This window comes from Thunnus maccoyii, chromosome 5 (assembly GCF_910596095.1).
Source record: "Thunnus maccoyii chromosome 5, fThuMac1.1, whole genome shotgun sequence".
Taxonomy (NCBI): Eukaryota; Metazoa; Chordata; class Actinopteri; order Scombriformes; family Scombridae; genus Thunnus; species Thunnus maccoyii.
The window spans coordinates 3,576,256-3,600,370 of NC_056537.1; the positions used below are offsets into that span (position 1 = coordinate 3,576,256).

Below are 24,115 nucleotides of genomic sequence, written 5' to 3' on the forward strand. Positions count from 1 at the left end.
ACATGATACTTATTAGTAGATTTGATCAATGGATTTTATCAATTGGGACAGTGTGCAGTTTTTAAATGTTAAAGATGCACTGCACCGGAGTTAGCTCAGAGCTAATTTGCATCCACAGCCCGCCACAATCAAAACATACAACAGCACAACAACAAACAGTACAAAGCAAAAGACACACAGAACACACTATACAAAATACAAAGCTACACACAACGACACATCACATAAACCCACAATGTCAATTAGAAATTAAAAATGTAAACTTGTAAAATTAAAAACAAGAGTATCTGTGCTAATGAGAGGACAATAGATGGAGTTTAGACTAGTGGTCACACAGCTGATTGGTCTTTAGTTAATTTTTAATTTGGCCTTGAATGTATTGATTGAACTACAGTTCTTCATATCATCAGGTAGGGCATTCCACTAAGTTGTGGCTTTCACTGAGAAAGCTGACCGCCCAAATGCAGTGCGACAAAATGGTATGGTACAATCTTGTATAGAGCATATTCTGGAGGATCTAATAGAACTTACTGAGTGAATGTACACAAAGTCACATAGAGGAGGAAGGGCCAAACCATTTAAAATTTTATAAACTAAGCATAAATGTGAGAATAATCTAAAATTCTCAAAGCTCAGTAAATTGTATTTCTCCAGTACCCTACAGTGATGGAAATGCATTGGCTTTTTGTCCAGAGTTTTTGATTTTGTTTGTATAAGAACTCAAGAGGTTTTATGGCTGTTTCTCCCACCTGCCCGCAACATGTGATGCAATAAGACATATGGGAAAGAATCATAGCATGCATAAATATCTTGGCTGCGTCCAAAGAGAGACAGTTTCTAATATGTCTAAAGTTGCTAAGTTGTACTTTACGGTTTTAACTGTTTTTTAACATGTTTCTTAAAGTTCAAATTTCGATCCAGTGTCACACCAAGATATTTAAAATCAGTAACTATGTCAATTTTTTCACCTTTGATGAAAATATCAGCGTTAGGAGGTTGCACCATGGTTTTTAGAGAAAAACATACATACATACATTTTGTCTTGTTTACATTTAGACTTGGACATGATTGATCAAGCCAATGTGTGATCCTTTCCAATGCAATTGTTTGCATAGCAGCAGCTAACTCAGCTGTTTTTGCATGTGTGTACACAACGGTGTGATCTGCATACATTTGCAGTTCTACATCATGAAACTGTTGAGGAAGATCATTAATATACAGGCTAAATAATAGGGGACCTCACACTGACCCTTGTAGAACACCCATTGTGCACTTCACGTTACTGGACAGTGTGTCACCAACTTTAACACATTGTATCCTATTAGATAAATATGAAGACATCCATGCCAGTGCTCTAGATGAGAAGTAAAATTTAGAGAGTTTCGATATTAAAACATCATGATTGACTGTGTCGAATGCTTTACGCAGATCAAAAAATACAGCACTAACTACTCCTCCTTTATCAAGTCTTGATTTAATTTGCTCCATTAAGAGCAAGATAGCAGTTTCGGTGGAATGATTTGCTCTAAAGCCAAATTGCATACAATGTAGACCAAAATTGCTTGTATTAAGAAATGTTGTCAGTTGTTAAATGACAACTTTCTCAGCAACCTTTGAGAGTACTGGCAGCATACTTATTAGTCTGTAGTTACTGGCTTCAGTATAAGCACAAGTGTAAATAATAAAATTAGTGATGACTGAATTCCATTTAACTGCTTTAATTTCATTGTTCTGATATTTATTGCTCATGCTGGATGACTGTCACATGGCCATGGCTTACTAGAACACTTTAATAGAAACGGAGACATCATTAAGTGATTAGTCACACCTGTGCTTCTCTTGCTACAGTATGAAAAGTCAAAATGTTTGCTACTAAAAAGGTCAGTTGCCTTGAAGCTGGGGACAAACCTGAAGACCGGCTGAAACCAAAGACCAAACAGACCACATGAAGATTGTTTCCACCAACTGCCACCCATTAACCTTAACCCCCACCCTGTCACTCCCTATGCGAACAACCATGTGAATGGTTGAATTTGAATACTAATTTGTTAAAGTACCCCTCAAAAAATGTTTTCAGACATAAGGGCAAAAGTTCCCATTCCCTTGAATAAGAATGTGTGTCCAAACTTTTGACTGGTGCTGTATAAAAATAGCTGGCTTTATAGAATATTTTGTGTCTGATACGGTCCACAAAAAGTTAAATTACATTAAAAATCTACTACAAGATGTCTCCTACTTCACTGAAAAGTCCATTCCCAGAGTTTATGCACTGGAGGCTTCAAGTTTCCACATCACACTTGTGTAAGTTACATACTGGACCATGATTGGCACCAAACTAGATTTGATGTCACAAATAATGCCCAAAGGTACATGTGTTGAACTCAGATTTGAAGTGAGCACAGAGAAACTTTCCCTCTGCAGCAGAGGAATGTGAAAAAGCTCACAATTTAACCCATATCTGACTTAAAATGGCATTAATTTGTCTTTAGCCACTAGGGGGCAGACATACTCCAAAGCAAGCACAGACACACAGCCCAAAGCTGTTATGCTAATGTATTAGCTAATATAATATCTCCTTTCCAGGAGCTGCCATCTTGCTTGTGTGACATCATTTGGAGCCAGAGTCTTTGCAGTAGGGTCAGGCAGCAGGATGAATGTCTGCGGGACACACTCTCTCAGCTATACTGCTGCCTGACGAAGGTTTGAGAGCGGCTGTCACAGCTGTCACTCATGACATCACACCCCCTTTTTATATCGTCAAATAACTAATTTAAAAACTTATCAAAAATGAGCACTTGGACACACACCAGCGTGATAAGAATTACCTAAAATGATAGAAACCATCTTTGGGAAAATTTTACTTGGCGTGTACTTTGATTTTTTTAGTTTGTCCATCTGCTAACATAGAGGTGGCTGGACTTATGACCTATAATGCAGCCAGCCACCAGGGGGCGATCGAGATGTTTTGGCTTCACTCATGGGGAGCTGTCATGATGTCAATATTTATATACAGGCAATGGCACAGACTGGACCAAAGCTATGGTTTAAAAGAGGTTAAAACATTCTGTATAGCTGCAGAGTTAATAGTGATGAGATGTGGTTTAAAGTGACACCTTTCATATTACAAGTAGGCATTTGATTTAGTGTTAATATAAGGAAATAATGCAGCTTTGCATACACATCTTGGCTGCATAAACATTTGGTAATGTACAGATACTAGTGCACAAAGAACAAGACAAGAAAAACTTCAATTCACATGTACATAAATGTTAATTTGGTACCACTTTTTTATTCAATTGTATTAAAGAATGAAGAAACATTTTCAGAATTTCAAAAAAGATGGTATGATGTCTGCACTGGCACTGTGTTGTCAGGGCTGCTTTCATGACCAGGTGGAAAACAGAAACAGAAACATGTTAAATGCAACAAACACAGCTTTACATTTTCTCATGAGTCACTGCAAGTTAAATTTATACAGAGAACAATAACAACTACAGAAGTACAGCATCTGTCCAAAACTTGGGTGTGTACTCTTACTGTTTAACACTTGTACAGCCTGTTCAGTCTGAGGATGTCGTTCTTGCTCATCTGGGTGCCAGTGCCAAATTCAACATTTGCATTGGGGATGGGCTGCATAGTGGGCTTACTGTTTGCAGAGAAGGCATACCTGAAATTATTAAAACACAGAGGTTACTTTTTTTTTAGTTTATATTAAGAATTATTGTTATTCAAATATTGTTGAAAGGGTTCACCCAAAGAAAATCCATTTTCTCTCTCACCTCTAGCCATGCTAATACTGTAGCTTTATGTACTGAGATTTTGATACACCTGTCTCAGAGATTTCTCTTATCGCATGTTACTGTGGATAATCCACATACTCTGTGTTAACAGTTTACACTGAAACTACTTTCTGACCCAGGAAATAGTTAGTATTAAAAACTGTTGATACTGAGGTCTGTGGATTATTCAGATAGAGTAACAAGATGTTGCTGATGAATTCTTAAAATGTAATATAAACAAGAAAGTGAAAGTGAAAGTAGTTAAGTATTATAAAATCAGTAATTTGTTGCAATAAACAGATGTTAGATGAAGCAGATCGTAGCATCCCCAACCTGTGGTACTGCATGACAGAGTTGTAGTCGTAGGGAGTGTTCTGGTTCAGAGTGTTGATCTTGTCAAAGGCGTACGCCAAACCTGAGAAAATGAAAAGCACATGGTTAACTGTCTTTGTGTTTGTGTTTAGAGATTTGAACTTGACCAATCATCACTTTTAGGATTAGGATTTGGGTTTAAGATTAAGGCTAGATTTAGGCTGCTGTTTTGGTTGGTAAGTACAGTGAAGTAGATTTGGGAGTTAAGGCAGGATTCTCTCAAAGCTTTTGTGGCTAAATGACCACAGCTTTAAGTCCCTAGGTTCTCATGACTTCAGCAATTCAATGTTGTTATTTTTTTTTTGAATTCTTCCTTTATTTGACAGTTTAGTGGAGAGACAGTGAATACAGAAAGATATAGCCAGGGGTATGACATGCAGCAAAGGTCTCACAACTGGGAGTCAAACTGGGGACTCTGCTGCCACGTGGTATGTTCCCTAACCACTAGGCCACTAGGGGCACCCCAAATGTTGCCAATTTTAATATTCTATTTTCAGGTGCATGGGGAAACTCCAGTGTGGCAGAAATGATGATAGACAGTACTGTGCAAAAAAATTAGAAACTTTAGAAATTTAGATTCATATCCGACATGAAATATCACAGAAAGGCGTCTGATTAGTCCCAAATTTATTCTGCAGCATGCCAATGACCCCAAACATACAGTCAAAGTCATAAAGACCTTCAGTGACAAGAAAAATTAAAGCTGCAAGCAGTGTTGAACAGGCCCTCGCGCCTCCACGCACTTCGGGCTGCAGTGGAATCGAAGGGCTTCTGTCATTTTCAGACAGTGCAAGAAGGAGATAAACATCACTTCCTTTGTCCACTATTTTGCCTGCTGCTGGGGCTGCGTCACTGAAATTTCGTAGTCGGTGCTATTCAGCCAGTTTGCATCACTGATGGAACATTGTCATGTAGACGTGTTCAGGAGTCTGATCAAACATATAAAGTTTGGTGCAGACTGGAGCGTTCACAATAAAGTTATAGCAACTTCCTCTTCAAATATCAAATCTCAACGGTGTGAGGATGAGAATTTTCTGCAGGGTAAGACATGTCTGTCTTGCTCACACCTGTGTCATCAAAATCATGCAAGTTTTGGGCCCATTCACTTGAATTTCAATTAGTAAATTGAAAACTTTTGATGAGTTTGTGTGTAAAACAAATTAATTTCCTAATTTTCATCAAGTCTGTTTTTAGAAAAGTAAAGACTTTTAACCTACATGACCTGGTCAAAGTTTGATTGAAATGTGTACTGTCAGGTGTGTAGAGACAATAAGTAACTGTAGCTGGACACAGAAAAATACTTATACATTTGAATGGAGAGTGTGAGCGAACCACTAGGTGCTCGGGCCCTAATAAAGGAAAAACTGCAGTATAGAGCTACAAATTTTAGTTTTGATGGTATTTTTCTACAGAACTTTATCACTAAACTGTCACCCTCACTCCATTTTCCCCTTCCTCTCATAGGTCATCCCCACTACTGAATTATAAATATAAGACCTATAATTATTGTAAATTAAATCATAATGACACCAAACTTCATACAAAGTTTGTATATAATGTACTGTATGTATATAGGTCTTTCTGCTGTATCCTACAAAAATGAGCTGCATTCAACTCTCACACCAGTGGCGGCTGGTGACTCAAAAAATTGGGGAGGACGGGAGTAAAACCAACATGGAATCTTACAACAAACCGCATCAAACTATGTCATTGTCCCCCACCTGATGAAATCGGAGGGGTGCGGGCAATTTTATATGCCAATAAAACAATTTGCTTTTAAAAATCAAAACCCCTGAGTGGTGTAAAGGCTGCTTCTTTAAAGACATTTAGCATATACATATTGTTTCTAAACAAAGAAGAGCTCATTTTAGCCATGGAGTGGTTCAGATGTGTGATTTTATCAACAAAGTGAAATTCAAATTTATACTATTGTTATATTGTGACAACAGATTTATGTTCTCAGCAAAAACAGACAAGATATCACATGATTTACATGTGTTTCCTATGTATTTTCTTAGTATACAGAAATATATAAAGTACCACAAAGCTTATAATGTGATACAGGGACAGATCTGATCATTTTTAGGATCAGCAAAAAAAAGGGGGAGACAAATAAAACTTTACAGAACTTTGTGGCTGCTGCTTAACCAGACTGATCATTAGCAACAATGACAAACAAGCTAACTCTCCTGGTTGTTTCTCTGATTGCTTCTCTCTCCAGCCTCCCCGGCAGCGTCCTGCTGCTGCTGCGCTGCACGGTCCAGATAATTTCTCCCATTAGCTTAACAACAGTCCTTAACAGTCCTTCCATGGATGTATAAAGAGTCCTTCAGGCTGCTACAACAAGCCAGCTGTTGCATTGGCTAACACGAGGGGCTATCTACTGCTGCTACTCTGCCTTACAGTGGAGAGAATTGAAGATGAATTCTGGAAACTATCATTGGACCAACTCGATGTCAGTATTGCGTTCTGGTTGTCAATTGGTTAGGGAGGACGTCCACCCTTGGAGCATCATTTTACTTGTCTCTTCCAAAGAAGAGAGAAAAAATATGTTGTAAATAATACTGAGATTAGGAAATGGTTTATTTCAACCAAATATTCTTTTTTTATGTTTTGATCTCCCTCTTGCCTCTCAAGAAATAGAGCAGAATCAACCTCTTCTGCCTCTATGGACCAGCCTCCACTGCCCCCCCCCACCCCTCTCTTTCTTCCCTCTTATTATCTCTCTCTCCCTCTCAGGTTGTTGTCTTCTGGTTGTTGATTGGTTAGGGAGGATGTCCTCCCTTGGAGCATCATTTTACATGTCTCTTCCAAAGAAGAGAGAAGCTGCTTGGGGTTTTGGCACTAGAGAGCACATTTTGGCACTTTGGGGGTTAATTTTTACATTTTATCAATTTTTTCACCAGACCTGATGTGCATGCCAAATTTGGTGAGTTTTTGAGCATGTTTAGGGGGTCAAATATAGGTCTGAAGTGGCGGAATAATAAGAAAGAAACAAACAAACACAAAATACAATAGTGCCTTCGCACCTTCTGTGCTCAGGCCCTAACAAGGGGGACTGTTTTGAAGGCAATGTGTGCTCACACCAAATATTGATTTGATTTATGTTTCTTCTGTTTACTGAACTTTGTATGAAGTTATTAGGGACCAAGCCCAAAAGACTTCCTGTTGGAATTAGGTCAGGGGTGTCAGCATATGATTTGTAGGTCTTGATGACATGAATAATTGAGTTTTTGTTTGTCCCTATTGTTTTTTATGTGTTTGTTTGTTTCTTTCTTTATTATTACACCACTTAAACCCTTAATTTGACCCCCTAAACATGCTCAAAAACGCACTAAATTTGGCACGCACATCAGGTGTGGTGAAATATTTGATAAAATGTAAAAATTAACCCCCAAGTGCAAAAATGTGCTCTCTAGCGCCACCTATGTAACTAAATGGCTGCCACAGACCGTAGGAATGTCGTAGAGAGATCAAACCAAAACTCAATTATTCGTCTCATCAAGACCTACAAATCCTATGCTGACGCCTCTGACCTAAATCCAACAGGAAGTCCACAATCAGCCTTTCAAAATAAGACTTTGCTGCTGAGGGCATAAATGGTTCAAACTTTGATACATGACTTATGACACTGTGCTGAAAAAAAGTTGTTAAAAACTTTGTAATAACTCGAATGGTTTGGATTTTATAGGCCCTGAAAGTTGCAGTGCCACATCACACCTTACAATGTAAAACAATGGGGAGGCAATCAATGGGCATGAACTTTGTGTCAAACAGAGGCTTCTGAAGTCTAAACTATAAGTCTGACCACTTTCCAAACCTGTATCAATGGATTTGCCACGAAATTTCCTACAAAAAATTATTTTTAATGTAAGATTTGGCCAAAGTCATGGGATTTATGAAGAGATTTCACAAGAAATGTTCTCTAAAATCCTCCTCTCCAACTGCTCCTGGTGATGTCACTCCCTCAGTGCTGTGAAACATTCCTCAATACACACTCATTATAAAATCACAGGAAGAGCAAGAAAAGTCTTTAAAACTCACACTCTAATATCTCAAAAACAATAAAAGATAGAAAAAACATGTAAATTCAAGATTTGTAGGTCAAAGTCTTGTGACCCATTTAAAGTTCAAATGAAGTCTGTATCTTAAACTATGTGGAAGCAGTGAATGTTCAAAAAGGTGTGGGTTTGCTCACACTCTCCATTCAAATCAAACTTTGACCAGGTTATGTGGGTTGAAAGTCTTTACTTTTCTAAAATTAGACTTGATGAAAATTAGGAAAATAATATGTTTTACACACAAACTCATCAAGAGTTTTCAATTTACTAATTGAAATTCAAGTGAATGGGCCCAAAACTTGCATGATTTTGATGACACAGGTGTGAGCAAGACAGACATGTCTCACCCTGCAGAAAATTCTCATCCTGCCAATCAATCATTCAAAATAAAAGCACACCACACTTGTAATAAATATCCCTCATTTTTAAAAAGCAAAATGATCCGATCCCGATGGGCCAGAGTGCGAGGTCCTGACCAACGCTGCTTGCAGCTTTAAATTGATAAATATTTTTGAAAGCATCCTCACTTAACTTTTAGTGTCTCAAACCTTTACACAGTACTAAATATCAAACTTTTTTTTTCTTTTTAAATTGAATGAAATACATGAAGTCAAGTAAATTTTATTTATATAGCCCAATGTCACAAAAGTGCCTCAAGGGGCTTTACAATCTGTACAGAATAGATCCCCTTTAAATATGCTTTCAATTTAAGTGATGAGGGCAAAAATCCACAGTTTGTCATTTTATGCAAGAATGCATTTAAAAGTTGATGTGAAGCTTGTATGAGGCTTCAGCAGTATGATTTAGTCATATCAAGTGGATATCTGCCACATTTACAGTCTTTTTAGCATCAAATTCCCTCTTTGTGTTTCCTCAGACAATGTTTGCTGTTGAGCTGCAGTGGAAGTATAGTAACAAAAAGAGGGACTTTGGCACTAAAAAGACTGTAATGTTGAAAGATATCTACTTGATTTGACTCATTTGGATGCTGAAGCTTCATATTAGTTTCAGGTAAACTTTTAAATACATTTTTGCACAGAAGCAGGACTGTGGATTTTGTCCCCCATCACTTACATTGTAAGTGCATTATGAAGGGATCTTCTAATGGTCAGTATGAACATGAGGAATGATTACAGCAAGAAAAACCTGTTTCAATGTTCATTTTGGCATCTGACTGTTGTTTTAAGACAGACTCCTTTCACTCAGGATCAGGATTTAGATTTAAGGTTAGGGGTAAATTTAGGTTGCGTCTAAGATTAAGGTTTAGGTCTAATAGAAAAATCTGGATTACTGTTACATCATGGTATATCTCTATATGTGTGTGTTTTTATGTGAAGACTCAGGTACTGACCGGGCATGATGTTCTCCCACAGGACTCGGATGTGCTGGTCCCTGTCAGAGCGGCACTGTTCGTGGTTGAAGCCGAGGGCGTGGAGCAGCTCATGCTGGACAGTGTTGTGGTAGAGGCAGCCACTACGGTCCAGAGACACTGTCTGAGCGTAACCACGGCGGCCAACATAGGAGTAACAGCTGAATTTGTGTATGAAAATAGAAGGAAGTTAATGATCACAGCAGGCCAGAGGAGTTGCAGTTGAAAATGGTATTCATTGTTCAGTCTGTAAAAGCGTGATTTTTTAGCAACAGTAATATTTGTCCTCTTGGCTTGATTTGGTTGTTACTTGATTCATCTCACTGCAACAAAAGTCTCCACCAAAACATTTTGTTATATCATGCATTACATTAACATTACAATGAGATGAATTATAAAACCAGGGCTGCACCTAATGATTACTGTCATTATCAATTAATCTGTCAATATTTTCTTGATTAAAGCGATTTATGTTCTATAAAATGTCATAAAAATGGTCACCAGAAAATTTAAGAAATTTACATTTAAGAAGCTGAAACCTGAGAATCTTCTTAATGTCATGATAATTATCACATTATTACATTTTAACACAAATTGAAAAAATATATAAATTAGTTATGGACAGGCCCACCATTGGTTTTTTCATTGTGTTTCACTCAATTCAGGCAAATCAGATGCTTTTACCTAATATATAAAAAGAGTCCCTCCTCGAAATGGTACAACCTTCAAAGCCCTTGTCTGTTCGCTTCGGAGTTTGCGTTGGTTCGCTTGTAACCTACTACCTGCCTCTAGCCTGAAGTTTGCTATCCCTATATCATATCATACCTATCATGAACACGAAAGGTTTATTGCTCAAGCTATTAGCGTGTGTGGATGATGACAGCAAGTGTTTGAGAGAGCTAATATCGATCGATATTAATTTTATTGCATTTTATAATGCAATATAAACCTACCATACTTAGAAACACACACAATCACAGAAAACACACAGATGTTACCCGTTGTCGGACTGGATGCTCAGGTAGTCTCTCTGGGCGTCGCGTTCAACGAAGCGAATGCAAGAGACACTGGAGAAGGACTCCAGGCCACGCTCGATGATGGCGCGTTCACGAGGTGCTGAGAAGACACAAAGAAGTAAGACAGTATCTTCAATTTTGTCTTTTTTTAAATCCCTTTAGATAGAGTAAGATAAAATACTTTTTTAATCCCAAAATTGTACTGATAAAGAAAGAAAGAAAGAAAAGGTCAAAGGTTTTGATTCCTCTGAGAAAATCCTTAGATAAAAAATGAATTAAAACATTTTAGAAGCTGTCTTCTCAGTTGTTTTATCTGCAGGTATAAAACAAAACAAAACATTAGAGAATATGAGGTATAAAAAGGGTAGATTAATTAAAAAAAGAAAATGAAAAAGAATCCAAGCTGTGGCAAAACATTTTGTAAAAAGACAAGCTACGCTAGCCACTCTGTGACACTTTATTTAGCCAGAATGATGCTTAGAAGTAAATGCTAATATCAGCATGCTAACGTGCTAACAATGACAATGTTAACATGTTGGTGTTTAGCAGGTATAATGTTTACCATTTTCACCATCTTAGTTTAGCATGTTAGCATGCAAACTTTTGCTAATTAGGACTAAACAAAAAGAACAGCTGAGGCTGATGGGAATGTTATTAGTTTTAAAGGGAGAAATTTATGTTTTAATCTCATGGTGGAGCTAGAGGGAAAGTCAGATTATCAATGTCAGTAGGATTTATCCTCTGGAGATCATGACTGTGCAGATTTCATAGCAATCCATCCAATAGTTGTTGAGATGTTTCAGTTTGGACCAAAGTTGTGACTGACTGACAGAGACTGATGTGGGTAAAAACCATGTGGGTGAAGGAGTCATAACAAGAAATATAAATAATCCTCCTTAATTTTAGATGACATGTTTTTATAAATTGTTTATATCTCCTTTCTGAATGAGAAGTTTCAAATTTAAATTTCCATTAGCTAAATGGTTGGTAGAATATATTCACATCTGATATTGATGATCGATTTTAAGTGAAAAAGTAAGCATAAAGTTACCATTGCTCCACTGTTCCAAATAGTCAGTCACTTACAGTAATGTCCAGCGATCACATAGGGCACATAGATATTTCCGTCAGCAGATTTGCTCCACATGCAGCCCTCGGAGGTGCAGGGATCAGCATTTCTCTCATTTTCATTGTCATAAGCAATGTCATCCACGACAAAGGGCCCTTTCTCCGTACGCACTGTTGAAGGATGACATTAAAGGCTCAATCAGTAATTTAAATAATAAATAATAAGTACATCGATGTACTACTGGAAATTTTGACTCAGATTGTATCTGTTTCTCATCTGATCATAATTGTAAAGTTGAAATGCAGGCATTGTTGCAGACAACCAGGACTGAAAGTTTAAAGCTTATATAGCTATATATGTATATATATATCACCAGATGACCCTGCTGTTAATGGGGCAAAAAATACTGAAATTTGAGGATTTGAACATGCATGGTGACTTACCAACATCCTTGTTGGCCCTCCACAGCAGCTCAGACACAGATAGTTGCTAGATCACGGAGATGACATCAGTCATTAGTAAGGACTCACCTGAAAAGTTTATTCATGTAGCCTACCGTCTATTAGTACTCTGTTACTTTATTAAATAAAACAGTAATTGCACTATAATATATCCTGTTCTCTGCTCTGCGTGTGTGTAGCTCAGCCCCGCCCTCGGTCAAGCAGACACATAGACCTGAAGCTCTTTATGCATTCATGACACAGAGACAGAGAGTCGAGTAGAGAAGAGGAGAGAGATGGAGACAGCGATGTAACCTGGTCATTACTCTATGAGTCCCAACCTCACACCCTGTGCGCTGGGGGCTACACCCCCACAAATATCCCGAACACAGCAAGATAATAAGGAAGTACAGACAGAAGACAGAGTCCTTGCAGATAAATACACCGCCACACACTTCTAGTAGGTCATAAATGATAATTGAGGGGGATTACATTTGTATGAGTCTATACATTGTTTTTTAGGAAAATCCTGCATAGTGCACCTTTAATTCCAGCAGCTCTTAATTCAAAATGTCCTTATCGCAAAGTTTGTTTTTATTTTATAACACCATTTTTGCCAATGATCACTTTATTTCCTAATATTACCTTTAATCTTCCTGGAGTCCAATATTGTTATATATTCTACTATACTAACACTTTTAATTACGTATTTGTTTATTATTATCTAAATGTGCTTTGTGGATCATTTTACAGAATACACATGTTGTTTAGTATCCGTGGAAACCATGGGATCAGCAGCAGGATTTAACAACAGATTTAAAAATATCAGCCCATGGATAACACATCCAGCCTGTATTCTTATTTATTCTCTTAGTGATTTTTTCCTCTAAACTTCTCACATGGTTTCATTTCAGTAAATGTTCAAACAATCCAATATTTCACCAAAAATCAAAGATTAGTCCAAAAGCAAAAAGTATTGATAATCTAATGATGTCATGTATAATAATATATCAGTCAGAGGGACCAAACCACTACTTAAATACTTGAAGTACATTTTGCTGCTAATACTTATGTACCTTTACTTACGTAGGATTTTTCATGCATGCAGGACTTCTTCTTGTAATGCAGTATTTATACATTGCTGTATTGGTACTTTTACATAAGTAAAAGATCTGAGTAGTTGTTCCACCACTGACAACATGTTATTCATTTCATCTTTATGTTGAATCTTACTATTCATAAAAATCTTCACACAGAGATATTACACATAACCTCACCTTCTCTTCAGCCCAGGAGCAGTCGGAGACCACAAGGAGGATCAGGAAACTGAGCGTGTACTTCAAGAAAGCCATGTTACCAGCCTGCAGGTGTATGTGTTAAACTGTACCTGGACCCTGCTGCAGTCCCTGTTTATATGTAGTGTATATAGTGTGCCTGTTAACTCCTGAAGATAAACACCACTTTGCTCAGTGATAAGAGACACGTTACCTTGAGAACATGCTGCTGATTCCCACTATAACTCAACTACATAAAATCTAAAAACTTCACACTACCTTGTGAGAGTGTTGGCCTTGAGGACACCTGCCTGTTTATGGATCCTGGGCTGCCTGTTGCACAATGAATGAACCTCAATAGTCTATTTTAGCTTATTTTTTATAATCAACTCTTTTTAATTGCATTTAAATGTCTTTTTTATAACGTATGAACTGTTCATACTGGCTATTAAAAGATCTCCTTCAAATGTGCTTTCAATGTGAAACTTCAGCAGTCTGAGTTAGTCATATCAAGTGGATATCTGACACATTTACAGTCTTTTTAGAATCAAATTCCCTCTTTGTGTTTCCCTGTTGAGCTGTGGTGGAAGTATAGTAACAAAAAGAGGGACTTTGGTACTTAAAGGACTGTAACATTGAAAGATATCTACTTGATTTGAAGGTTCACTTCAGATAAACTTTTAAATACATTTTTTCACAGGAGAACGACTGTGGATTTTGTCCCCCGTCACTTGCAAATAAGTGCATTATGAAGGTGATCTTTTAATAGCCACTATGAGGAGGAGGAATGATTATGGCAAGAAAAACCTATTTCATTGTTTGTTTGCGTTTTAAGAGACTTGAAGGCAAGTATTATATTTTTATAAAGATACTCATTCTTAGTTAGACAACTGAACAATTAACCCAGGGACACAGGATTAAAACTGGGAAAATATATTTTTTATTTCACAGTATCTTTAAAACATAATACTAACATTTCATTGATAAAAATGTATTATTATTATTATTAGAGTTTCTCAAGACAGAAACAAGTTTACTGCAGAGACAATAAGATTCTGGTCTTTAGAAGGATCTGGATCAGAAGGACAGGTTGATGAGTGGAGCGTTGTTCTCCTTCTTGTCTTCTGGACTCCACTTGATGAGCGGAGAGCTCAGGTCGATCAGCTGCTGAAGAAAAATTAAACAAAACAGGGTGAAAACACCAAAAAACTGTTTCTTAAAAAAGATTTTATTTCAAAACTAATTCAGTCAAAACAGTGAGTAAATAAGTAAAGTTTATTAAAGACCAAGAAGAGTGAAATGATTAAAAATAAGACCGTAACAAGTGGTAAAGAAAGACAATAATATAAAATAAGCAACAGAAAGACATTAAAACACACAAAAATAGAGCCACAAGCGGCAATGATGGGGGTCAAGCAAACTGCAAGCTTTTGGATGCTTATTTGACTTAATATGAGATCAATAAACACTTGAAAACATAACACATACAAGAATTGCTACATTGGCCAACTGGGGATTTGAACTCTGAACCTTTGTTTTCTCAGATAAGGTGACTTACTGAGTGTGCCACTGGGGAGACATGGTGTTACACACCTTCTCACAACTTGAGGCGATGACATAACGTGTAAAATTTGGGTATTTCAATCTATTTAAACTTTAAAATTTCACAACAATTTAACTGTTGAATGTGTATAAGTTACTCTTTGGTAAACGCAATTGTAGCGGACAAACAATGCTGAAGCATGCATCTCGTGCACTATACTCTTTGGTAGAGGAGGTATGACGCCATTGACGGGCGACCAAATGAAACGGTCCGTTACCTTGATTAAAATTACAGATTTCTATGGGTTTGAAAATTGTTGGGAACATTTGGGATAATGTAAGTACACAACTCCACAAAATATATAACATAGGTTTAGTTGTTTTTAGACATATTAATGCAGAATAATTACATATTATAGCTTTAACACAATTTAGGTAAATTAGCTCATGTTAGTTCAAGTGTGCAGTGCTCGGTTTTTCCCAATTAACTAGCGTTAGCTTCAGCCTGAGGTAGTGGGGCAAGTTTCCAGAGCATGAAAAGCAACACCCCACACTCCTTATTTGGAAGGTCCTGGCTGCAAACGGAAAAGATGGCACCAACTGTAAGCTGCAGCTCTGGGCTTCAAACCAGCTCCACTGCAAACCAACTGGTGATGTCCCACCGCGCTATGTTTATCTTTATATAACGTCTGCGTTTGTGGATATAACCAGGTGAGGTGTCTGTTACCTGGGTTGTGGTGCAGGTCTTGTTGCTGGTTCGGATGAGGTTGGGGGTGCTGGTCAGGTCAATGAGCAGTTTCTCTTGAGGTTGCAGTGTCGGAGCTGGAAGATCGAACAGGAGAACCTGAAGAAGAAAACGGCGAGAACGTCAGACTGATGAAGATCTGTGAGATTGTCCTGAAGGAAGCAGCTGATCAGACTGAGCCGAGGATGAAGCTGCTGTGGACTCTGGACTCGGTACATGAACCTGTAATTTCAGCCTGTGGCGGCAGAATCAGTTCTGAGGTTGATGAAGAGCTTTGTTTCATCAAGTTTCTTTGCAATAAGACACTTTAATTATGAAGAGCCTCACCAGCAAAGATTTTACACATCAAACTGACCTGAACACATGAAGGTCCATCAAATTACTTCATTGTGACAAGACCACAGAGTGACAAGAACAAAACCTGCGACTAGACCGGAAACTGTAACAAGCCCAAACCCTCCCAGACCAAGAACCTACGAGAACAGCATGTTAGATACAGGACTCTGGTTGGAGGTTCATCCCCAAAATATTTTACACATCAAAATTGAACTGAACACTTGAAGCATTCATCAGTCAATCCGACAAAACCAAAACTCAAACGAAAAGAAAACCTACTGGTATAATAAATTTCTTGAAATTTAATTGAGAAACTGTTAATGTCTGAAATAAACCAGACAAGATTGATTTTAAATAATTAACTGGATTAGAAAGGTATCCTGCAGATTTTCTGACCTCTAGTAGACTATGGAGCTGTTATTTTTTTTTTTAAAAAGTGGGTTCCCATTTGAACAGCTGAGCAATGCACCAACAAAGGCAGGGAGGATTTTATATTCATAAACTAAAAATAAAATTTGAAATACTTAAAAATATTTTATGAGAAAGGAAATGCATTCAACACTTCTGTTAGAACAAGAACATACACTATGTGTTTTGTTGTGAAAACACAACTTTTGTTGGCACCTTTAAAGGATTGGACAATTTTTCAATTTTTCTACAAATATTACTACAAATCTCTTTGCAGACAAGAGCAGGTGATAAAAACTGATGTCTCAAAAACTCTCAAACTCAACACTGTTATGTGCGCTCGTGTGTGACCTCTGACCTCCTGTGTCTTGCTGTTGCTCTCGCTCTCCTCAGTAGTCTTCAATTCAATCAGATTTCTGCCTGGCTCTGATTCGCCCTGACTCAGTACTCCAGTATCCATGCTCTCTGAATGGTCGGGCTGTGGAGAAGTGGAGGGCGGGGCAGCCGGGGGCTCCTCCTCCTCCAGACAGAAGGGCTGGATGTCCAGGGCATCAACAGGCTCTGCCCCCTGTGTATCTGGTGGGGTGGGGCTACACAGAAACAACCACGTACTAACAAAAAGGCAAAAACAGCAAAACAAAAAACAAAGTGAGAACAGCTGTCATTGACAAGGAAACACTCTGCAGTAGGACCGCCCCCCCCCAAGAGGTCACAGCAGCTTTTCTATTGGTTGATAGTAGTTTAAAAACATCTCACCTGCAGCTGCTCGCTCTCCTGGCCGAAGTGGAGTCAGAGTGATCAGGGTCAGAGGTGGTTGGAAGCCTTGCGGGTTGGGTCTGGTTGTTGGGCGTGGTGGTGGGGATGGCAGACATCTTGCTTCTCAGCGGGGTGGGGAGGGCAGAGGGACGACAAGCTTTCACCTGCAGCGACCTGCAGCCGCCAGCAGAGGGTTTCTGAGGAACACTACAGAAGAGGAAGGTAAAATTTAACCCCCAAAAAATTAACTTCAGGCTCAAGACAGAGTTACAGAGTTGTGGCTAAAGTACATCAGGCACCGATGGGACATGTCACATAAACAGGGAGGAGCAGGGTTGGGTTTTTTTTTTTTTTTTTTTTTTTTTTAAACCTCCTACGCCAACTGCATCTTTGTTGCGTGCCAGCTGTGTTTTCTGAGGAGATTTCAAGTAGGATACTTTGGAAAATAAAGCATTTGCCACTTAAACTATTACAAAAATAAGACCTGTCTGCATGTGTACTGTAAATATAATTTCATATGTGCTTTCAGCTGTGTTTGATCCTTTCCTTATTGCCTATTAACATAATGTAAACAAGTTGAACGAGCATTGCCAAATTTGAAATGCAAAAGACAAAGTTATGATTATGAAGGGTATGGAAGCGTAGGCTATATTAACTGGTACTAGATTAATTAACTAGATCATTTTAATTACAGGATCATGGATCATAGACCGGCCGTGTAAAAATAGAGATGAGCGTGCGATGCTCATGCGGGTGGGCGCAGCTCCCGTGATGAGTGTGGCAGCTTCAGTTATAATGGACGTGTTCTGCTGTGGTAGACGTGTCGTGCCGCGTCCCTGCTTGATGGCAGTTAAGAGTGGAAGGGAACGACTGAAACAGCTTTTTACCTTAAGTATTGTAATATAGAGGCATTTGCGGGGACAACAATACAGCTGACTACTATGTCACTCACCTGTCCACGCTGCTCGCTGACATCAGCCTCTTTGGCATCAACATCTTTGAGACATCTGGGGATGAAATACCTTAACACACAAAGACAGGAAGTCAGACAGACAGACAGATGTACCAGAGACTCACACACACACACACTTTTAGTCATTTAGTGTGATCCACAAGATTTAAATTAAAACTGTATTGTTAAGTTCTGACAGATAAGACACACTGGGGCTTTTGAAGGCGCTGAACTCTCAAATTGTGTTTGAAAGTTTTGTAGCAGGGTTTAATAAGTTTTCCCCACAGATTGGTTTGTCACAGCGCCGCTGTGTAGAGCAGCTGATGATTGGCTGCTGTGGCTGAGTTTAGCCTTCAAATCATGATTGTGTCTTTGGAGTTTGGTCTGATGTTTTTAAGTCCAGGTGAAGTTTCAGGACTTGTTCCTGTCCTGTGATTGGTTGAAAGAATACAAACTGTGGTGTCTTGACCGAGTTTTCTGAATGAACAACAGGATGAAACAAACAGATGTAACTCTGATGTCATGACAGAATAAACAGACATTAAACAGCTGTGACATCATCATACCGTCTCCATGGCGGACTCCTCTGACTATTGCGCTGGTTGTCGGTGGGGCCAGGGTCTGAGGTTTGGGTTTGGCCTTCAGTCCACTCTGCAGACGGGCTGAGGCAGTGGCAGGGATGGAGGCGGTCCTCTCCAAAACTCTTTTGGAAGACGTGGGCTGGAGGGGTGTGGCCTCAGTTCTCTTCAGTGGTGTAGACAACTTCCTGGCCTGGGTGGACAGCGAGCGGCGGCCAGTGGTGGAAGACACAGCCTCTGCAGCAGCACAGACATTAGAGCGGTGCTGCCTGTTTTGATTGGCAGGTTTGCTGATGCTGCTGGGGGCGGGGACAGTGTAGCTGCTCAGACTAGTAGAGGAGTTTGGTTTACCTGCAAGGAGACATAACACCTGTAGTGCTGCATATTCTAATTGGACAACCCAAACAGGAAGTAGTTAGCATTTAGTTAGACGGTGACAGTTAGCTGGGCAGTTAACTATTAGCTGGTTAGTTTATTGTTTGCCAGTTAGCTGTTAGTATTTAAATTAGCAGTTAACTGGTGGATGTTTAGTTAAGTTATCAGGGATCTGTTGCTTGCTGTGTACTTAGTGATCATTTTCAGATGTTTTCACCAACATCTTTTATTTGTTCACAGTATACAAGATGATGAATTGTTGTGGTTGATGTCCCGCACACGGCCCACTGACTATTAGCAGTTAGCTGGTAGAAGAATATTTAGCTGTTAGCAGTTAGCTTACCTGTAGCGGGGGACAGAGACAGGCTGGAGTTGAAGCTCGACACTGAGGATGAGGACGAGGACGTGTTCTTCCTCTCTGTCACTCTCCTTCTCTGAAGGGGCGGAGCTTTCACACCTGATGGGTTCCTCACACTCTGACAGGAAAAAAAAAAAATCAGCAGTTATTTACACACCATGTCAGGATTTCTATAATAATAATAATAATAATCTACATCAGTGGTTCTCAACCTTTTTTTACTTGTGGATCCTTAAAATGAAACAGTGTGTACTTGTGATCCTTCACAACAAGAACTGAGCAGTTCAAATCAATATTATCATAATCAGTTTGTACACTTGTGTGATAGAGAACAGGTGTACTACCTTGGTGGGTGGAGCCAATGTGCGTTTTCCCAGCAGGCTGGAGTTCAGGGAGGAGTCGCTGATATCAGAGGCCACGCTTGTCGAATCGGACAGAAGATCCTCATATGACTCCGCTCTACTGGAGGAACAAGAGTTTGGACTCCTTCTCCAACCTGCCGCCACCTGCGACAGGAAACCGACAGATAACATCAATACCTGATTAATCTATTAACACAGTGGTTGCCAAACTGGGGGTCGGGAACCCTGCAGTGGGTCACCTAAAGGTCCACTTTGGTCCACTGTTTCCACCACATCTGAGGAACCAGGTAGATCATACAAATTAGATCCATGAGGAATTAAAAAAATGATGGCAGTGTTAAATGAGTTGGATGTGATGAAAAGGAGAAATGCGGTGCATGAAATAAAAATAAAAAAAAAAAGCGTTAATAAAATTTTTCTGTCACATAGATGTAACCTAAGAATTTACTATGAGATAGCCAAAGCTAGCTAGCCACGTGGAGTCACGAAAGTCTTGTAAACTGAGGCGGGTGTGCATATAGAGCATGTCAAAGCTTATTGGACATGCAAAAACAAAAATGTGAAACCCTGTCATTATTTTTGGTGTTTTATAGACTCAATGTTTCACCTGTGAATTGAAAAGGATTCAATATGAAACAAAAATCATACTTTGCTCGGTGGTTGCAGTCTGTTTTTCTCCACTCTGTTCTTGTTGGCTGAACAGGAAGTCGAAGGGGCAGCTGGTTTACTCGGCAGCACAACACCAACGCCCTGCGCGGTGTTTCCTTTCAACGCTGTCCTGGGCTTAGCCTTGACCATGACCACAGGGCTGGAGGTGCTGAGTCTAGTGGTGGAAGCAGGGCGGGTGGATGCAGCTGCGTTGGTAGCTGGGTGGGTGGATGCAGCTGCTTTGGTGGCAGGGTGGGTGGATGCAGCTGCTTTGGTGGCAGGGCGGGTGGACGCAGCTGCTTTGGTGGCAGGGCTGTTGGATGCAGCTGCGTTGGTGGCAGATGGAGTGGATGAAGCTGCGGTAGTGGCAGGGCAGATGGATGAAGCTGCATTGCTGATGGGACGGGTGGATGCAGCTGCGTTGGATGCAGCTGCTTTAGTGGCAGGGCGGGTGGATGCAGCTGCTTTGGTGGCAGGGCGGGTGGATGAAGCTGCGTTGGTGGCAGGGCTGTTGGATGCAGCTGCGTTGGTTACAGGGCGGTTGGATGCAGCTGCTTTGGTGGCAGATGGAGTGGATGAAGCTGCAGTGGTGGCAGGGCAGATGGATGAAGCTGCATTGCTGATGGAGCGGGTGGATGCAGCTGCGTTGGATGCAGCTGCTTTAGTAGTGGCAGGGCGGGTGGATGCAGCTGCTTTGGTGGCAGGGCGGGTGAATGAAGCTGCATTGGTAGCGGGGCGGTTGGATGCAGCTGTGTTGGTTACAGGGCGGTTGGATGCAGCTGCGTTGGTGGCAGGGCGGGTGGATGAAGCTGCGTTAGTTGCAGGGCGTGTGGATTCAGCTGTGTTGGTGGCAGGGGGGGTGCAGACTCCTCTCTGGTGCTGTTTGACGTGCCGCAGGTGCTTCATGGGACTCTCCTGCACACAGGAAGTCTGGCATTTGACGGGACTGAGTGAATTGGCTGGCTGACCAATCACACCCAGTTCAGCCTCAGTGTCCTGGACAAACTGCTCTCTGTCAGTTGTAGCATCGCTGGTCATGTTGGCTATCTCGTCATCAACGCCATGTGGCTGGCTTGGCTTGCTGCTCTGCAGGAGGTTGGCCAGTCTGTGAGCTTCCTCACACATGGCCTCCAGCTGATCTCCAGTCAGCGGGCTCCAGCTCACCCGCATGCCATCACCTCCGTCCTTCAGCCGAGATGCCATGTTAACAGCGACGCACCTCTCCATATGGCTGACCTGATCCACAAACACCTCATCTTCATCACCTTTGGAGCTACAGAGAGAGACGACATCACACTGACACCTTGATGGAGAGGAACACAAACAGCTTACAGCAGTGATTATTGAGAACGGACACTCCCACCTGCAAACATTTACAGATTTGCAAATGTATTTTGTGAATGAACACTTTCACATTTCAGTTTTTTAATAATATATGTGTTAAACCAAACTATAAGATGAGAGTAGTGGGTTCATTTCTCATCTTGTTTCATCGTGTGGTCTCACATTCAGTTCTTCCATTTGATGCAGTACCACAAGTTTACCAGGAGATGTCACCCTTTGACTGTTTGAATCAATGAATTGTTTTCCATCAAGCCCTATATATAAAATGGTGTAAGAAAAAGAATACATCTGGTATATGCAAAATCTCTATCTTTAATTCACTACATTTTACAATCCTTTTAATTTTCATTAATAGACATTTCCATATATGCTCAATGAGAATATTAACTGTAAATTTCTACCTCTCAGGCTGCATCAAGCTCAACCGGTAAACAGACACATACACACACGTACCAATTCAACCTTGCACACTATATCGTTTTATTTATTTTACACTGTAATCCTTCTTGCATTTATGCTACCTTATCACCAAAGCCCAGGAAAACACAATTTAATGTCATCACATGTAGCATTTGAAGAGAAAAGCATAAATGTAACTGTGGTGACATGACAATAAAGGTCCATGTATCCTAAAGTAATAACTGATGCCAACTCATCTGGATTTTGGCACCTGAACACCCTGTTTTACAGAGACTTAGAGATTCCCAGTGGAACTTTTACCCTCTGGCAGTGGTGGAAGAACTACTCAGTTCCTTTACTTGAGTAAAAGTACCAATACAGCAATGTAAAAATACTCAATTTCAAGTAAAAGTCCTATGTGCATGAAAATCCTACTTAAATAAAAGTATATAAGTATTAGCAGCAAAGAAGTACGAAGTAGAAGTAAGCTACTTCTGTGGTTTACACTGGTAAACAGAAACTGTGCAGGTGTCCTACCTGGCAGGTGACAGAGACACATTGAAATCAAACTTTTCATCGGGCAGAAACATCACATCTGTTCAGAGACACAAGCATGATACGTTTTCTCAGCATTAAACAGTTTAACAACACACATGGACATGGTGTCAACAGTGCATAAATGGGGTCAGTGAGCGTTAACTTGCCGCTGTTAGCTCGACAGTCCATCCCGCTGCTGTTGGTTCTCCTCTGGGTGGCAGATTGATCCGGATCACACCTGCAGCGGTACATTCAGCTCTGACATTAAACTATTACAACGATATTTCAGGTTGCCACTCTGACAAACAGCTGACAGATAGAATTTAAATACAAACTTCAACTTTCAGGCTCACTTTGACGTTAGCCTGCTTGTCCGTTAATTTAGCTAAATCCAGGCGACGCTGAAGTTAGCTTCTGATTCAACGTTAAAGGGAAAGTTCAAGGAAGACATGAATAATGTTATTTTGCGGCTGAAACTCCGATTTTTCACCACTTACACTTGTGAAAAAGTGTTAGACATCGTAACAAAGCCCTTAACACTGTCTAAACCCACTTTCAGGCTTGAGAAGCCTTTACTTTGCTTATGAGAACTGAAAAGGGGCGATTTCACCGCTTTCCCCCCCCATTCAGACCACTTTAGACCAGGTCTAGATCAAAAACAACTATACTTAGAATTGTCAAATCTTAATGATACTGATGATAATGATAATCTAGTCCAGATTTGAAAATCCTAAATTTAGTGGTTTTTCATCTGGACCTGGTCTACTCTAATGTGGTCTGGATGGAAAAATATCAGTGAAATCGCCCTATGTTATGTTCTCGTAAGAAAAATAAAGCTTTCACATGTCTGAAAGTGGGTTTAAACAGCGATAAGACTTTTGCAGAGATGGATAACACTTTTTTTTTACAAGTGCAACGTTAAGTGGTGAAAAAACGGAGATTCAACCGCTAAATATTATTGAATTTATTCAACTCAACTCTGAATCCGAAGCTAACTTCAGCGTCGTTAAATCCAGCTAATTAAATCAAACGGTGACTCATTCGAGCTTTTAATATGAAGTCTGCTTCATTCAGATACTCGTACAAAGTTCACAGTTTGACAAAAATTCAAAACTACAAACCTCAAGTTTCTCTGAAAACTCACAAACCTTTGCTGCTCCGCATTCAAAACGGCGACACGAAAACACACGAACAATTAAAACCTGCTGCGCTGCTGGTCACGTGAGACAGACGCGCTCAGCCATTAGTTTAAAGGTGTTCCTAATATTTTGTCCACTTCAGGTAAGTTAATGAGGTGGACAAAATATTAGGAACACTTTTCAATATCCAATACACCACCACCACCTACTACCACCTTAAAGTCGGATTATCACCTTTCTGACAATGTCAACAAAA

At 39.8% G+C, this 24,115-nt stretch overlaps 2 protein-coding genes across 7 annotated transcripts; both read right to left on the reverse strand.

Moving 5' to 3' along the window:
• Positions 1-3,289: 3,289 nt before the first annotated feature.
• Positions 3,290-13,764, reverse strand: LOC121896851 (hatching enzyme 1.2-like). Of its 2 annotated transcripts, none has more exons than XM_042410890.1 (8): positions 13,384-13,764; positions 12,110-12,155; positions 11,684-11,836; positions 10,580-10,697; positions 9,564-9,742; positions 4,113-4,194; positions 3,538-3,667; positions 3,290-3,376 (listed from the first exon to the last, which is right to left on the reverse strand). In XM_042410890.1, the coding sequence occupies exons 1-7, from the start codon at positions 13,456-13,458 to the stop codon at positions 3,541-3,543; spliced, it is 780 nt and encodes a 259-aa protein (XP_042266824.1). In that variant the 5' UTR covers positions 13,459-13,764; the 3' UTR covers positions 3,290-3,376; positions 3,538-3,540. The 2 variants fall into 2 exon arrangements, with proteins under 2 accessions (XP_042266824.1, XP_042266825.1); XM_042410891.1 differs by having other exon boundaries at positions 3,290-3,379.
• A 533-nt stretch (positions 13,765-14,297) lies between these two features.
• LOC121896849 (mucin-5AC-like) lies at positions 14,298-23,967 on the reverse strand. 5 transcript variants are annotated; one of them, XM_042410887.1, is made up of 12 exons: positions 23,869-23,967; positions 22,888-22,958; positions 22,721-22,778; positions 20,441-21,713; positions 19,775-19,936; positions 19,416-19,548; positions 18,686-19,048; positions 18,120-18,189; positions 17,168-17,374; positions 16,770-17,022; positions 15,650-15,766; positions 14,298-14,547 (listed from the first exon to the last, which is right to left on the reverse strand). In XM_042410887.1, the coding sequence occupies exons 2-12, from the start codon at positions 22,907-22,909 to the stop codon at positions 14,458-14,460; spliced, it is 2,748 nt and encodes a 915-aa protein (XP_042266821.1). In that variant the 5' UTR covers positions 22,910-22,958; positions 23,869-23,967; the 3' UTR covers positions 14,298-14,457. The 5 variants fall into 5 exon arrangements, with proteins under 5 accessions (XP_042266821.1, XP_042266820.1, XP_042266822.1 ...); XM_042410886.1 differs by having other exon boundaries at positions 23,842-23,947; XM_042410888.1 differs by lacking the exon at positions 23,869-23,967 and adding an exon at positions 23,218-23,255 and having other exon boundaries at positions 18,686-18,934.
• Between the last annotated feature and the right edge of the window lie 148 nt (positions 23,968-24,115).

Coding starts and splice junctions, on each gene's coding strand:
- LOC121896849 (XM_042410884.1), bottom strand. CDS start 23,240: ATGTCTAACACTTTTTCACAAGT. Junction 22,959..23,217: donor TCTAACACTTTTTCACAAGT/GTAAGTGGTGAA, acceptor GTACCGCTGCAG/GTGTGATCCGGATCAATCTG. Junction 17,375..18,119: donor TCAGCGAGCAGCGTGGACAG/GTGAGTGACATA, acceptor CCTCTTCTGTAG/TGTTCCTCAGAAACCCTCTG.
- LOC121896851 (XM_042410890.1), bottom strand. CDS start 13,458: ATGGCTTTCTTGAAGTACACGCTCAGTTTCCTGATCCTCCTTGTGGTC. Junction 10,698..11,683: donor TGTGATCGCTGGACATTACT/GTAAGTGACTGA, acceptor GTGTCTTCTCAG/CACCTCGTGAACGCGCCATC. Junction 3,668..4,112: donor TCTGTCATGCAGTACCACAG/GTTGGGGATGCT, acceptor TAATAATTTCAG/GTATGCCTTCTCTGCAAACA.